Source organism: Lissotriton helveticus, chromosome 4_1 (assembly GCF_964261635.1).
Source record: "Lissotriton helveticus chromosome 4_1, aLisHel1.1, whole genome shotgun sequence".
NCBI classification, from domain to species: Eukaryota; Metazoa; Chordata; class Amphibia; order Caudata; family Salamandridae; genus Lissotriton; species Lissotriton helveticus.
Window position 1 is genome coordinate 451,541,842 of NC_136063.1, and position 17,504 is coordinate 451,559,345.

The 17,504-nt window shown below is 43.2% G+C and overlaps 1 protein-coding gene across 1 annotated transcript in view; it reads right to left on the reverse strand.

Moving 5' to 3' along the window:
- Positions 1 to 17,504, reverse strand: part of CIBAR1 (CBY1 interacting BAR domain containing 1) — a 422,832-nt gene that overhangs the window by 301,502 nt on the left and 103,826 nt on the right. Inside the window, exon 6 of the mRNA XM_078687046.1 lies at positions 10,256 to 10,360. Coding sequence (XP_078543172.1) covers positions 10,256 to 10,360 — 105 coding nt within the window. The remainder of the gene's footprint in view (positions 1 to 10,255; positions 10,361 to 17,504) is intronic.

Consider the following 17,504-nt stretch of genomic DNA (forward strand, 5'->3'; position numbering starts at 1 on the left):
CCTGGAATATATACCAAACATTGCATTAAGGAAATGCGTTGGATCCTGACCTGGAGCCTGGAAGGCTGGGTACGAACCCCTAGGCTGCTCTTGAGGGCGTGGAGTCGATACAACGTCGACTTCCTCTTCGGACTGGTGCACCGGAGTCGACAGACCCTCGGGCAACTGAGCCTCTCCCTCTCCAACCATCTCCCCCTCACCTTCATCCTCCAGATCTGGAGGATGGAATGGAACCGGAGATGGATTTGCCGTCTGCTTCGGAGAACCTGGCGAATTCGCATGCGACGCCTCACCCCCGGAGTCCTGATCTTCCGAAGCCGAAGATACCACCACCTTCTCAATCAGCTTCACCTGCGACTTCGGCTTAGAACCCGAGTCCTTCCTCGAGCGATGTCGGGATTCATGGGACCTCTTCTTATGCTTCTTTTTAGATGATCTCGAAGCATGGGCCGAGGACGAGTCTAATCGCGACCTCGAACGAGATCTTGACCTCGAGCGTCGAGTCCGCGACCTCGATTTTTTCTTCTCCTTACTTCCTTTAAGCTTCGCCACAAGAAGCTTAGCTTCTCTATCCCGGAGGGCCTTAGGTGTCATCTTTCTACAAGACTGGCAGTCTATGACGTCGTGGTTGGAGCTTAAACACCACAAGCAGCATTAATGTGGATCCGTAATGGACATGGTTTTGCCGCATTCCCCACAGGCTTTAAATCCGGTCTTCTTCAAAGACATGTCGAAAGAGAAGACAATGAAACACGAACAATACAAGGTAACAAAGTTACAGCAAAAGCTATGGACAATCCCTAGAAAACCGTTAGCGTCGATGACGCGGAAAAAAGGGAACTGATGTCATCACGGCGGCGTGGGCCTAATATGGGGTCGGTGACGTCAGCGGAGTCGCGCGCGATGCCGTGCCTCTGTGACGTCGGTCCACGTCGGCGCGAAGCTACAAAAATAATTTCCGGATGCTGCTGACGCAGGGGGATATTCACAAGGTGAGGAATCCACTGGCAGATGTATCTATCAGAAATGCCATTTCCCACTGCTTCACAGGTCTCCAATCTTGCCCTACACAGCATGCAGCTAAATGAAGCTATAGATAGTACTTAGAGGGACCTCAGGTGAGTATTGGGAGTGCTTGGCGTGAGGTGCAGACTACAATTAAGGCTATTTTATGCTATCTGGAACAGACAATTAGCATCCGGCTGTAACTGGGCTTGGGGCACCAAGGCCTGTTGAACCAGTTGCCAAGCATGGGCAGCTTCTGGAAGACCTAGCTCCTCGGCGAGTCATCCCGCCAACCAACGTCTAGGTCACTGCAGCTGTGCTGCCAGGTTAGAATGCTTAAAATTCCGGGCTTCCAACTCCTCTGGCAGCTGCAGTTTAAGAAGCGCCACAAGTCTTTTTCCCTTATTCCAAATGACTGAATATAACATGTGAAATGTGGACTAAGGGATATGGACTAGGAGATTATGGAAGTCATAGATGAGGCGAGGAAGCATCACCGTCATGGACAGGGACGCTCTACTCTGCACTGTAAGCAGTAAAGTGCTCCTGAAGGCCATCTGGGGATGCAAGAATGCTATAGCTCTAGTAAGATAACCATCTATTAGGACTTTTGTTTCATGATATTTATGAATTCCGAGATTCTAAAAGATGTGTGATTCCCACTGCAGCGGATGAGAAAAGACTAACAAATGCTGTGGAGGGCATGCTGATTGAGTGGAAACAGAAGACATTGCCCATTGACCATGCGCCCGAACGCAGCATGAAACCCCTGCAGTATGGTCTGAATTTCTGCTAAACCCTCCCGGATGTTCCAAACATAAATATAACATTTTAGAAAGAGGAATAAGGGGATCGGCTGTGCCATACTCACTACACCAAGGCTACTCACTTGCATAGGGAATCGCCTGCCCCTGGCTCCATGGATGTCGGCGGTTGGAACCGCCTCTGGATTTGTCAGTGAAGTAGCTGACAGGACATCACCATCCTCTGTCTGTAAAAGACTAGGACGGCACTGTGTCACCTTGTGAGGGAATAGGAAAGTCAGAATCTGGCTTGGACAATAAAGACTGGGACAAGCTCACCACACTTAAGAGAACATAGATAAAAACCATGATACATGGTATCATGATGACGGAATACCTACAAGCAAACGCAGCTCTCCAGGGCCTAATTGTAAGGAATGAACCTTTCATTCTCTAACACAATAAGGCATTAAAAGAAGACTGGTCTGTCATCTCTTGGTACTGCACGAGAGACTGATTAATTAACTTTAATTACCAAAACCGCGACACGTCTATCGCAGGAGTTAATAACGGAGATCCAGACTATTGAGGTTCATTTAAAGACTTACCAAACTATTAGCTCACTTAAGAAAAGGCTGGTATAACTAAATCAAGCTCTAAATGATTTTGAGGTATCTATGAAACAGAGCAAGTTTTAGAAACTAAAGAAAGATAGAAGCAAATTCAGCACAAGAGAGTGTACCCATACATTAGGGAGGATTATATCCCCTCAGGAAGAAACCCAGGGTACAATACCCATCAAACTCAGGATCGACTAGATTAGGTTCTATCATTGGATCCAAGGGCACCTTTAGGGGTAGAAGAAATAACAGAAGTTGGTTTGGAAATGGACAAGTTAAGGGCTGGGGACCACATCAAGATCCTTCGGCATATCCGGTACCTGTGTATTACTGCACAACACCACCACCTCACATGCCCCCATTCAACACCTGGGACACACAAACTGCCCCTTTTGCTAATTACCAACAAAACCAATACGCCTTTTTTAAGGACGTGCCAGGCATGACAGACGCAGAACGAGAAAGGGAACCCAAATCCAGTGGTACCCAGAACAGGGACAAATCGGTGTATCAAATAGGAGCATGACTAGCTTCAACAACCACCAACCAGGTCCGAGCATTCGCCCAGCCGGATTGCAAACCTTACACAACAAACTCTAACCTCACCACACTTACAGATACTTGAGAAATGCCTAGGTTTCATCCCCACAGCAGAGTAGGGACATCTAGTCTTGTTTTTAAGCTAGATGAAGTAAACGAGGGAATCCTAGCACTGTCAAGAAACTGGGCCCCGTGGCTGAACGGAATACCTCCTGATCTGTTCATCGATAACATTAAGGTCTGGGGTCCAGTTTTGATGTTTGTTTAAAATGTGGCAGTTAGAGAGGGCTCTCCATCTTCATGGATTACCTCAGTTATAATGCCTGTATTTAAGAAGGGCGATAAAGATAATCCACAATGTTATTGACCAATATCTTTGATTTACTCTGTTGTCAAGGTCCTGGGAAGGGTGTTACTGGATAGGTTACAGTTGTGGGTGGATGAGAATAATATAATTTCAGAGTTGCAACATGGCTTTAGGCCCGTAAGATAAACAACTAACCAATGTTTAAACCTCTATATGATTATCAATAGGTATACAGTAGCTCAGCCCAATTCGATTTATGCTTTTATGGACCTCACGTCCACTTTTTATAGGGTCAATCGAGACAAACTGTAGAATATGCTTCTCTCTACAGGGGTGGACTCTGACATTGTGTATTTCGTTAGAGATATACATGAGAACACAACTGCATCTGTTCAGTACACTAAGGGCTCTGCTAGCACTTATTGCTTTAGAACTATTACTAGGCTTCAACAGGGCTGTGTTCTTGCCCCATGTCTGCTCACCCTTTACATAAATGTGTAAGAGCAAGCCCTTCTTACTGCCGAGGATGACTGTCCTAAGATAGCTAGGCGTTTACTTCTGGTGCTGCTATATGCAGACAATGGGGTCCTATCAGCCAGAACCGCAGTTGGTTTACAGTTGCTGTTGAATTAATTTGGAGCATTTATAAGTAGTCTGGATCTTTCTGTCAATTTTAGTAAAACCTTTGTGATGATGGTGGGCCCACATTCAACTAGAACAAAATTATTTAGGGAAGTGTAATCATACTCTGTCCAAAGTTACAGCTTTTTCTCATCTTGGGGTCTTATTGGACTCCAGTATGAACTGAAAACCCCTGATTGCCAGTAAGAAAGAGGAGTTTATTAAGGGGAATGCAGCTGTATTCATTTTGGCCCATAGACTTGGGAGCAGGCCATCTCACGTTTTCAAGATTTATCAGGCAAAGTGTGCTTCTAAGTTTACATATGGCAATGACATTTTGGGTTACAGGAGGGCAGAAAATGTACAGACTGTTTGAGAACATGTTCTTAAGGTGTCTCTTGAGCATACCTCAAAGTACGCCATCAGTTTGTGAGCATGAAGAACTAGTAGTAAAGTATATTGGTGATATGATCGCCCTAAGGCCCCTGTTATGCTAGATCAAGGTCTGGAGGAGGACAGAGTCTCATTTGAACAGGTGGAGTCTAAAGGACAGTTTATTATGCAATAATGTAACTAGGATCCCCTGGAATGCATATATCAAGGAATCTTTTAAAACTCTGGGGAGGGAGGAATTTATGTCAGCCCCCCAGTCCAGGGTTAGTACAAAGTTGAAATGGATGGGGGAAAATGTTCTGGAACGCAAGATGTTCTACAGAGAGCAGATGGAAATGTTGAAACCCTCTGTACGGGGTCATATGCTGCTAACAACAACCCAAACCTTGGAACCCTATCTATTGATTGTTAAAAATAATAGGAATAGATTTCGGTTACCCAGATTTAGATTAAACATGTTGCACTATGTACTGGCCTTCCAGAGGATGGGGAGTCCCTAAATCCCTGGTTCCTTGTGGCTGAGACAATGTGTCTCCACAAGATACTTTACATTTCATCATGTTCTGTAGTTATTTTAGATTAGCCAGGAGAATGATTATTTATTTGAAGGTTTTATATAGCGCGAACAAGACCCTTGCAGGTATCAGAGCTCTTTACATGGCACATGATGGAAACAGGTACAGGCATAAAAAAAATCTAAATATAGGGGATTCCAATACAAGGTGCTCAATAATACAGACTAGTAATTATATTACGGTAATAAGTAAATAAATCAAGTGAATTTGGCCATGAGAATCGCTTTCACTTCTTTTTTTAATGAGGCCGTGGAAGGGTTCAACCTTGTTTCAGAGGGCAGAGCATTCCAGATCCTGGTAGCCATTCCAGAGAAGGACCGGTTGCAAGTTTTCTTTTTGGCAAATCATTGTGGTTATTACACCTCTGTTAAATTCTTTGACCTGCCTTCATGTTTTACAGCTTTTATCTGATGAGCACGTTATTTTTACAGTAGCATGATTTACTTTTTAAGAAGTGGCCACGAGATTGATGTATACTAGGATAGATTCACCTAGCTGCACCCAATTGTTGAATACTTTTAAAATTTAGATTTTTTTTATGGGTATTTATGTGACGAATGTGTCATTGTCAATGCAATATGTATTTTATCAGGGATTGAGGTATCTTTTGAATGAAGAGTTTTTTTATATGATTTTAGGACATTATTGATGTTTTTTAGGTTTCGAAAATATTCTTTTCCATACATTCCCGAACTGTAAAGATGGGCTGTGATCACCAGCATGATTTTCCTTGTATTGATGATTTTGTATTGTTCTTTTACATCTGGTCTGTGCATTTTCTGGATCAAAGTCTTAGAATCTAAAAGCACTAATGGCTGAATTGTTCCAAAAAGTAGATTTGAAATTGGGATTAGAACAAGGATGTAGTAATGCAGTTATTTGTTCATACGCACTCTAGCCAAAGCAATAACAACACCCATTAATTCAAAAGACATTGTTATGCCTTCATATTTATCACAGCAATGCAGGCATCCCAGTGCTCCCAAAACGGAGAGGGCCCAGAGATGTCGGCCTCAATGCTCATGCTTTCCAATGAGGGTACTATGCTGCTTCTGCAAATTTGTATAGAATCATTAAAAAACAGAAGACCTTGTCTGAGATATAAAATATTGATGAACAGGAAGGTAATGGCAGTCACAACTGCCGTTACATGTTGGAGCGGTCTATAAATGCCCCCACCCTCCCGACATGACCTCTTTCGTGAAGGAAGGGCTCCTGCTGCTGGAAAATGAGAGTGGGTTCAGCCTAGGGGTGTGTGTAATAATTACACAAAATGAAAATCTCTCATTTTGCACCATATTTTTTAGCACAAAATGAATTCTCGTATATTTTTTTGGCGTGAGGATGCATTTAAACATGAGCGCCGTTAACAGTAGCAGCTCGTATTCTGCTTTTTCTGTGCATTTACCATATATTTTTACTGCAAATTGCAGTGAACTTTCACCACTTGCTGTAACTTCTTAAAGAAAACCACAAACAAATATATGACGTGGCATAATGGTGTAAATTCAGTATTTTGTGTAACACGAAATGCCGCGAATTATCCTGGTGTAATTTAAACTTCAGCCAGGCCTGCACCAGCCTCAATTTAGTGACCCAAGCCCCACAATCACCCTGCTGATGGTATATCATGAAAGGCATCAGCTAGAATATTAATTTAGCTATACAGAGAGGAAGCTGGCAGATGGGTAAGCGGCAGGGAAAATATTTAATTACAGCTAAATTCACAATGTAGCTAGCACCACCTTTAGCATTTTAAACTACGATTGAAGAAGGTAGTGGTTCATAATTAAGAAACATTGACTCTAATAGTAGTTTATAAACAGGTCAATTTTTAACTCCACTCCCTAAGTCTTTTTCAGTATGTGAAACAATTAGGAGCGTGGCAGCAGTAGCCAACTTTCCTGCACCTGCTGCCACCATCCACATGAAGCCAACAATAGATGGGCCGACACCGACAAACTAGATGAACAGGAGTGTAACATGATAATGAATTTGTTTGAGTAGAGACAGGTTACTTAGGTAAAAATCTAAGCGCTTGATTTTAAGCGTCACAAGCTTGAAAGAATAACAATAACAAAAACAGATCACAAATACACCAACGTTTCTTGGCACTCTTAAGAGTATAGACTTTGAAGGAAGAAGAAACTGCAAATAAAATAATCAATGGACTCTGTACCTACACAAGTGGGTCTTTTGCTAGATCCACCCGAGATGTTGTGGGATGGCGTTCCAGAATGTCGAGGCTGCTACTATGAAAGCCCTAGACCTGCTGTGACTTTGTTTGTTATAAGAACCTGAAGACTATACATTTATTGGGAGGGACAGAGCCAAGTGGTTCGTGAAAAGCTAAAGTTTTGGCCAGAAAAAAGGAACAGCCTGATGGAGAATGTTGTGTTTAATGCACAATAATTTAAAAGCCAAACTCATTGAAACAGGAAGCCAATGCAAGTGGGAAGTGCAAGCCTATTGTGGTAAAACCATATAATGCCATGCAAACTAGTTTTGCAGTAACATTCTGGAATCTGTAGGCAAGATAGTAGATGTTTGAAGATGCCTAATTAAACTATTTTCAGTTCACTCTCATGGGGTAAAAACAGTGGCAGCTTGTGTGTGAAACTGGTTGTAACTGAAAGTATACATACGTCTTAGACTTCTCTGGAGAAAAAACAAGTTTTGTCACTGCTTTAGCTAGGATAGGGTAATCTCCCATACAGAAGCACCACAGCCTCTTTTAACATATCCATTGAGGCACTGGGATATAAGTTGTGAAATTTGGCTAGGGCAACTAGAGGTCTGACAAATTTTGTAACAGGTCTGCTAATATTTATATATTGTACAGCCATTATCTTTTTAATCAACAGATAGCTAGATAAGCCCTAGTTTGTATATCTTTTCCTTATCAGTAAGCATGGGACAATAATTTACAAAGGAGCGCTCCACAGAAGCGTGAGAATGCCTGCATGAAAGGATCTGTGTTATCAGCACGCGTGTACAGTATAAGCAAGAGAAGTTATTGTAGAGATGGTATTTTTCCCGGTTTTAAAAAAAGATGACGAGTGGAACTGATTTGGACAGCTGAAGTTGTGAGGCTTAAGGTGATGCATTTTGGTGGAGCTCTCCAAGTTGAATCCTTTTGGCAAATGGTGGAAAAAACTGTTGCCACGGTTTCAGGCTGCTGGCTGACCCTTACACATGGTTTTGCAACGAGGCTGTGTAGAGGAAGGTGAGGCTAGCCAAGTGGGATATAAAATACTCTACAGTTAAATGCTCAATGTTGGTAAATTGGCAGTGTCGGATAAATTGGACAAGTGGCAAACCTCCCTCTAAAATATTTTGCTTAGTTACAATTTGAAACATGTTACCTTTGGAACATATTATCTATTCCTTGTGTGCTTCAGTTATGCATACAAGCATTTGCAAATTAGAGTAAGTGCTACTAACTGAAGAAATTCCATCACCCTGGCCTCCTACCGAATAGAAATTGATCAACCATGTGCTATGCCAAATTATCTACTCTGGCTGATGACAGAGGAGGAGGTTATGCGGCTTTGTGGGGTGGGGTGGAGTTTGCTATATCATAAAGAGATGTAATATTTTGTGGTACATTCAGACAGTTACAATATCTTATCCCAATAAATATGTCAAACAAAATTGCATGCCTGTACTGTGCACACATGCAAGCATCATATATGGCATTTCTTTCTCCTGCTTAATTTTTTTAAGAAAAAGTGTCGGAGCCCAAAGTTCTGCTCAGAAGTGGCTGGTGCAATTAAATATCAGCGTACAAAATACCAAGGCTGGTGATCTTTAATTCACTACTGGACACTCATTGCCCATTGACTCGCTCTTGCAGGCTTGTGCTTTCTCTCTTTGAGACAGATTTGCCGTCATTCCCTTCTCCATCTTTCCAATCTGTGTGTTTTCCCGCTTTTGTACTCAGTAAATATTTGATGCAGAAAAATAAGTGCACGTCCCCAAATATAAGTGCTGGAGGTCAAATTAAGCACTGCCATCGATAGTTTCCCTCTGAGCAAAGTTTTACTCCTCAGGAGCGATGTACTTGGGCTGGGCATTTGTAGAGAGGGATGCATGAACAAGACGCTTTTTTCCTGGGGGAGGTAGATCATGGAACAGGTTTATGAACAGACTTGAAATGCCACACCAGAGCCACCATAATGACTGAACAGCTTGAAATCTCCCTGATGCCATGGAGTACTCCTGGAATCCGAGGTGTTAGAGGGAAGACATACAGGATTAGATGGTATTTTAGTCACACAGGCTTCCGAACCCCCAGAAAGGCTAGTTGGCTTCTCCTTGTCTTCAGTTGAATGAGGAACTCGTGGATACATTTTGTCCAAGCAAGACTTGTGTGGAACAACTGCAGAAATGAAGCTGCTGCACCAAACACACTGCCTGAAGTCAGCCAGTCTTCAGAAGCATTTACTAAAGAAAGAGGCCAGCTATTTTACTAACCATTTCTTTAAAATGTCAATCACAAAGGAGGCAATTGTACAATAAACATCTTCTCCATGGAAGAATAGCAAAATAGTAGCCGATGTCTAAAAACCAAAAATGCTAGAGTGGCGGGGGACAAGCCTCTTAATAAGTGCTTCAGTGAAACCCCAGAATTGGGGTGGAATAATTGAAGATGCATGGGTAAGTGTTGGAGCCAGTGTTAAGAGGAGGCGTCACTTCCTCTGGCTCCCCAAGTAAAAAATATAAAGTGAAAATAATATTTATGAGAAGTTTTTTTCGGTCCTACATGTGGTGCACACACTTTATAGCAGCTGAGAAGCAGAGAGAGCCTTAACAGCAATAGCGAAGAGCTAAATAGTGCTGCACAGAGGCAGATACACATAGGGACAGTAAGGTACATCTATCAGACTGTGACAAGATTAACTTGGGGTTATCACTCCAATATTTGTCCTTCGTGAGTGGCAATCCAGAATAACAGGTAAAAAAAATTGTACACGGACTAGAGCGCCTGATCAAAACCGATGTAACTAAAAGCATTTTAGCAGTGAGTTTATTCTGCAACACCAGGTTAGAAAATTGCATTCACTTGTGCATGGACGTTCTCAAAATGTATTGTGAAAGTTATTAAAAGTGTAAGACAGAAATCTAGGGACTTTAAGAAAAAGAAATACAGAACTAATAGCTGCAAGAGTTCCGACACCAGATCACATGAAAAGTAAGGCTAAAACTGTGAAAGAAGGCAGTTTATATCGCTATATTTGCCTCTATTATCTTTGATGCAATACTGCATACAAGATCTCTTTCTGTTTAGTATAGCTTTGACAAAAGATAGAAGCAATGTAAACTATATAAATCATGACATTTTATGGCGACCTATATAATCATTAACTAGAGCAAGGAACAAACAAGGAGGGGCAGGGGAAAGAGGGAGAGAAAAAAAATAAACATAATAGAAAAATAATATGGGCCAACCTTTATGTCTTTCATTTTTTGTTTCTCAAAATTGTCAATAGTTTCCTCCAGCTGTCGACTTGTTCGAGCAGCATCCATGGTAGCTCGATGTAGTTCACTTTCAGCCTGCCAAAAAGATTAACATAATGTTAACACAAACTCTGCTTCTCCCATTGTTTTTTCTTTACACAAAAGAGAATGATTTACCTTAGCAAAGATAGCTAAGACTAAAAAATAATGTTTTATCCCTAGATGAGGAACAGATCTTTAGATCAACCAAAATGGCAAACTATAAGTAAGAGTTAGTTTTATGGACATTGAATTAGCAGCCAGTGTTCAAAAGTTAACGTGCTGGTTGTATAACTTGCTGCACCATCTGATCTTTGTTATCGTCAATTCAGATAGCTTTGACGTTGCCTTGTAATTATTACAATTTCTTTATAAATTCTTAATCTTGAATTGACAAAAGATAACTCTATAGTGCTCTTATTCCAAGGCTCTCTCCAAGTGGCCAACTGTGGTACCTGGCACCACCTTATGGCAAGAAGGAAGCATGCATATCAAATCTAGGATTTATAGTATTATTGTCTAAACCCCAATGATAGATTCTTATTACTCATACATGACGCGCTCCTATTCTTAACACATGCAATCAGGTTCCAGAGCAACTAAAACCTTTGGGGAAAAATTATCTCACTGGCAAGAGAAAGACTTCAGACTGACTTTTCCAAAAGGATAAACTTAGCCCCACATGTTAATTAGTATCCATATAGTAATCCTGGCAGATGCCATGGAGCACAGCCCATTTAGCAGCCTTAAAGGTAGATACTAAAGAGATTATAACAAAGCCATAGATATAGCTTTGGAGCATGAAGTATCTTAGATTCAAAAGACATTTTAAATAATTGCAGTCTATCTTCTAACTAGATCTTAAAACACAATTTTCAGGGCTTCACTTATGAGAATATCACTACACAGTGACATAACATGCAGTGCTTCTGGATCATCCCTAACACGTTTCTTTTTTATTGTTCGTTTAATTAAAACCATTGCAAAAGATTAAAACATTCAATGACAATCAAAAATTCAATATCAAATAACACAATTTGCAATATCAGCTGCAACAGAACACCCTTATTATATATCAATCAGAGCTCAGATCTTAAAGCAGTCTGTGTGTCAGGTCAGAACCATTAATAAAAACACCTGAAACTATGCTTGGCTGAAGATGTAAAGACACTTATGTAGGGTTGCAAAAAACCTAGAAGATGGAGAACAACTACAAAAGTGCACAAATAAAACGCATACTAAAACGTTATCTTCGGTTTTGCCTGCCACCTACTTAAGTAAAGGAATGGCCCAGAATATACAGAATTCCAAGGAAAATGAGGAGTGAGAGTCTTAGATGTAGATGCCTGAGCAAGCAAGTAGAATGCTTATCTATACTACTATAATAAAGGAAGAACTTTGCACCTTTGAGGCGGGTAAACTCGGGAACCACAGCGCCAATCCACACACCCGATACATCATTGTAATTGTCAGGGTGTGCAGATGGATATAGGCTATATAAATAAAAAATATATACGTTATTTAAAAAATTGACGATAAAAAAAAAAGTAGTCCCTTGCAAGTAGCGCCGGCCGCGACCTGCGTGGTGACATCAGGAGCGTGGGGAGGAGTGGTGTGCAGGAGCGGAAGAGGAGCGGCGGACATGGTGCGGGGGAGGAGCAGTGACGAACCGCGGAATGGCGGTGAGGACCGGCGGACAGGCGGGAGGAGCGGTAAGCGGCGAAGCGGTGAAATGAGGAGCGCAGGGAAGGAGCGGCGGATGAGGTAAGGCGCCGGGCAGGCGGGGGTCGGGGCAGGCGGGGGACGGGGCGGGCAGGGGCCTGAGCTCCTTCACAATGTCAGGGCGGGTGGGGGGCCGGGAAGCCTGATTGCTCGCGGGGGGACGGGGCGGGCTGGGGCCCGAGCTGCTTGACAATATCAGGGCGGGCGGGGAGCCGGGCTGCTGTGCAATGTCGGGGCGGGCGGGGGTCTGGGAAGCTTGATTGCTCCCGGACAAGGTCGGGACGGGCTACTAGTACAATATAAAGTGTCCATGGAGACAGATCTTTCGAGCCTGCATACTCCCGACATAGAACAATCCATGCGCCAAAAATATAAGGAGTCAAGAAAGTGTTCAGAGAAGGGGAATAGGCAAGGTCTCAAGATAAAATATAGCTGCCAAACAACTTGGTAAAATACTTATAAAATATATAAAGTGCATGCTAAAACAAGTCTACAGTACTTGCCTGACCTCTATAACAATGGATTCATTGACCAAAATGTCCAAATCCACTAGGAGAAACAAAAAAGAAAGAAAACAGGAAAAGGGATGGGCAAGGACTCAAGATAAAATACAGCTTTCCAAGCGATCAAGTGATCAAGTACATAAGAGTCTAACCCATGATCTGTATCCAGAAAAGGGGAAAATGCAAGGTGAAGAGAAAATACAGCTGCCAATGAGGTAGGTTTATTACTTGTAAAAACAAAGTGCATGCTAAAACAGATCTTCAATTCTTGTCTGCCTTCTATAACAATGAATGAGATGACAAACTGTGCAAAACCGCAAGGGAAATCAGGAAAAAGGATGTGCAAAGGACTCAAGATAAAATACAGCTTCCCAAGCAAGCAAGTAAAGTGCTTATAAAGATCTAGCTCACAGTCTTTGCGAGCTCTTTTAACAATCTAGGCTTTCCCTCTTTTCTAGAATCTAGTTAGTTTTTACTTAAACGTAGGTGGATGTGAATGATAAATGCTCAAGCACATAAGTGCAACAGATTAAGCACATGCAAACAGACAGAAAAATAAACAATCATGATAAGCTGCAACATAAGCAGGTCTATATCCACTTAAAACAATCCTCGATACTAGCAGGTTCAACAGATAATTAGAAGAAACTCCCTTCCCATCCTTTCAGGCACTCATTTGCTATATATACGATTAGTCACAAGGGTTTTTAGAGTGTACAAGGCTAACAGATTGCGAAGTAGACTGTATGGGTATCCAATAAGGCGGATAGTACACAATATTATCAGGGAAACTCAGCAGGGCCCAAAGATCTGACCAGTGCTGCAATTTTCCCTTCCACCTTTTTGAGAAACTTCACTAGGCGGCTGTTCAGTTGGAGGGTCTAATGGGGCAAAGCAAGCCATCTCTGTTTGGCTCCGTGTGTGGATTCCTAGTTAGTTGAAGGTTGCTTTTAATAGTCTTCAGTGTTTGTCCATTAGCTCTTTGCAAGAGCATATTAGATGTAGCAGGTCTTCTATGCCTTCATCGCATAAACGGCACCTACTCATGCCTGAAGTTCGCTGCCATAGAGGTAGGTGTAGCTGCGACGATATTTCAAAAATATCTCTTTAATATTATTTCTGTACCCAGTTTGAAAGTAGGGTTGGGGAGTCGCTGTTCCATAATAGTTGACAACAAACCTTCAGAGTATGAAGTTTAACTTCAACAAGGGAACAGCATTTTTAATAAACTTGTTTGTATATTGATAAGCCATGTCACTTTACCTACATCAGATCCTCCATTGCATGGAAGTAACATCATGTTGTTCCAGTGACAAATTCTTAACTACTTCCTTCTGAACTGTTACATGTGGTTTGTTTGCGACAAAGAACTTTCAAATCCAAAGTCAATCAGGGATGGAGATATTTGCCTTCTTCCACTGATGGATGTCATGCATCTGTGTGTGAGTTAGCATGCTAACGAAAGAAAGTCTCCTACAGAGATATACTAACAATGGCCCAAATAGGAGAGGAAGAGTCAATTCCTGGAACCTGTTCCGGACCACAAAATGTTCAATCTTGTAAATGAATGAATAACACAATTTGTAGAGCACTCAGCGACTTACCAGAGTTTCCTGGTGCTAAAGAAAACCAGAGGTCAAATGACCAGATCGCCATAGGCTGAGGCAAAAAGATAGCTTTTTAATGCCTTCCTAAACAGGGCTTCCTGGAAGATACCCTTCAGGGAGCGAGGAAGCCAATTCTATTTCTTACTCACTATCATTGAGAAGGAGCGGACCCTGCAACTTACTTTCCAGAAAAATGGCACCCTAACTCCAAGTGCAGAACGTGCAAGGGGGGTGGTAAAGTTGGATCCTGTTAATCAAGTACTGCAGGCCATGGCTATAGCTGGCTCGATACATACAAACAAGTGCCTTGAAGAGGATCCTCTTCTAAATTGGAAGCCTATGCAATGCATGCAGATGTCTGGTAACAGATTTGTGTAAATGAACGCCGGGAATGAGATGCCCAGCGTCATTTTGTACTGTCTGAAGTCTTTTTATCCATTTATTAAGGACACCCAGATCAAAGATGTTAATATAAGCCAGCCTGGCCGTTGTTAATGCAGGGACCACTATCCTGCGGCTGCTAGAGGGAGAAGATCAAGACATTTATTTTCTGATGTAAAACAGTAAGACATTGTAGATGGAGGCTAATCAAAGGATCCGGGATAGAGAGAGCCTGTTATCAATCCTTACTATCATTGATAAGGAGCGGCCCGCAACTTGTTTTCAAGAAAAATGGCTCCCTAACTCCAAGCTCAGGCGTAGAGCAGAAGGTGCAAGGGAGGTTGTAAAGTTGGATCATGTTAATCAAGTAGTGTGGGCCCTGCATATAGCTGGCTCGATGTACATAAACCAGTACCTTGAAGAAGACAGACCCTCTTCTAAATTGAGATCCTATGCAATGCCTGGTAACAGATTTCTGTCAAAGAATACCCAGAATGAGATTTGCTGCGTCATTTTGTACTGTCTGAAGTCTTTTTATACATTTATTAAGGACACCCAGATCAAAGATGTTAATATAATCCAGCCTGGCCTTTGTTAATGCATGGACCACTGTTCTGCAGCTACTAGAAGGAGAAGATAAAGACATTCGCTGATGTAACACAGTAAGACATTGTAGATGCAGGCTAATCAGGGAATGGAGACAGCCTGTCATCAATGCGGATTCGAAGGTTCTTGGCTACCGCCATTGGTGGGTGAAGATCCTTAGTCCAGAAGGCATTAACCCACTGCTCACCCACTTGCCCATAAAGGAGAATCTCAGTTTTGTCTAAGTTGCATTGTAAATAACTCCCTTGCATCCAGAAGGAGAGGGGATGGGGGGGACGCGGTCCCAGTGTGCGGTGAGCTCTCTCCACCGAAAAAGTTGGGCAGAAACTAGAGCGGTCAAATAATTCTATGACCAAGTGTTCAACGAAAGAGTAAGGACAACCAAGATTTGTGGTCTCCACTATGCCGGATATGCAAATATTGTTGCGCCTAGACCTAGCTTCTAGGTCTTCATTCTTTATAGCCACTGTTTAGGAATACGCTCAACTTTCTCTAGGTGCTTCTGAAATGTGGATGATGTATCCTCAAGGCCAGATATCCTTCCCTCTACACCATCTAACCTCGTCTTCTGGCAGTCAAGACGCTCAGTTTGCCTGTACATATGGGTCGCAAGGGTGTCAAAGCAGCTGTCCATGGCACGGAAGCCTGCCTTCAGCTCGAGCATAAGGGCCGTGGTGCCATTGGCAGGGGGCGTCTCTGTAGGGGTACCAGTGGAGTAGTCAGCATCAGAACTTGTACCCCCGCCTCTAGGCAGTCCAGCTTGATCAAATTGCAGCTTGTGCTCCTTTGAGTCCCTTCTGCTCATTGTTATTAACAGTGTCTGCAGAGGGCCACATGCGAGATATGGGTGGGTGCCTTGTTGTTGAGTAATGAACGTTTTTATTGCTGCAGGTTGTGTAATGGTGTGCGATGTCTCACGTGGAAGCGGGCAGATCCACTTGGGTCAGCAGCTCCAGGATGGGGGCCACAAAAGGCATACCGCTCACGGGTAATGGAAGACGACCATGGGGTAAAACAGAGCAGTTGCCGGAGACCCCGGGCAACACCTATCAGAGCCACAGCACATCTCCAGGTCCCAGAGCGTCTGTGTCGTCTGAAGACCATCGCAGCACCCAGGAGCCGGCCTCCATCCTAGCACGGCCAGTCAGCAATCAGGTACAACGGCAACACAGGGTGCAGGCGAGGCCTCAACTGGAGGGGCCAGCACTCTTCACCACGGCAGCTCCCGATATCGTCTTCTAGGAACCGCAGTCGCTCCCAAAGGTATGCAATGGGGGCGGGATGAGGCAGCTGCAGACAACAGCTCAGCGATATTCAAATTGCCAGGCCCTGTATCCAGGCCAGCAGTTTCTGGCTGATGGTGGGACGGCACCAGCGAGACCAGGCAGTCTCAGCCACAGGTGGAGTCTCCCACTGCCCCTGTTTCCAGGGGACCTCTGACGGGAGCTGGGATGGTCTCGACGTAGGCTTGGAATTTGGCTCCAGAGCCACTGCGGCTCACAGGCAAGCAGCCTGACACTCCCCGGGCATCCGGGCTACCACTGGACTTCCATCCTCGCCTTACACCGCAGTGTCGGAGGCGGCAAGGCAGATTATAGGCCCTCTGCCTTTGGAGCCTAACATGGTTGAGGCCATCTTGTTGGCTGTCGCAGCTACGCCGTCCGTGGCAGCAAAAGGTTGAGATTAGCTAGCGTTGTAGATAAGGGAGCGGAAGAAGTCTGATGAGAGGCAGCAAAAAAAATTCTGAGGAATTACCATCTGACTGAGAACACGGTTTGAATGAAAGTCTTATGATGTGGTAAAAAGACGGTTGAAGAGAAGTGTGATATATTGGTTGTAGAGTTTAAGGGCCAAATAGTGGAGAGAAGGATAGAGTGGAAGGAACGCCAAATGAGAAAGGCATCACAATGAAGGGGTGTGGATGGATAAAGAAATGGGCGAGTGTAGGGCTAGTAGAAGTGAATAACAGGATAATACATATCTGGGACACATTCACATACAAATAGGCAGTTACCTGCCTCCATATAGCTTTAGATACTCACCTGGCTGGTTAGGCCATTCTTTTTTGTAGTCCCCAAAGGATGCTGGACTGTTTCTGCTCGTAAAGCTGCTCTTGCAAGTAAAGATATATATATAGGACAACATATACGCTGAGCCTAACAGTACACAGTAAAGCTGATCGTTATCCATTCCACACAGTATTCATAGCAACTACAGTAGTTATCCTCTGTATCGCATAAAGCCTAAGGGACAGAAGAGGAATTTAGTTGGTGCTGTTTGTGATACCATGATGCCTCTATTCCCTCTGGAATATTTAATACTCCAAATTCAGAACAGAAAAGTTGGTCCGTGCTTGAATGCCAATGACAGAGTGACAGGATG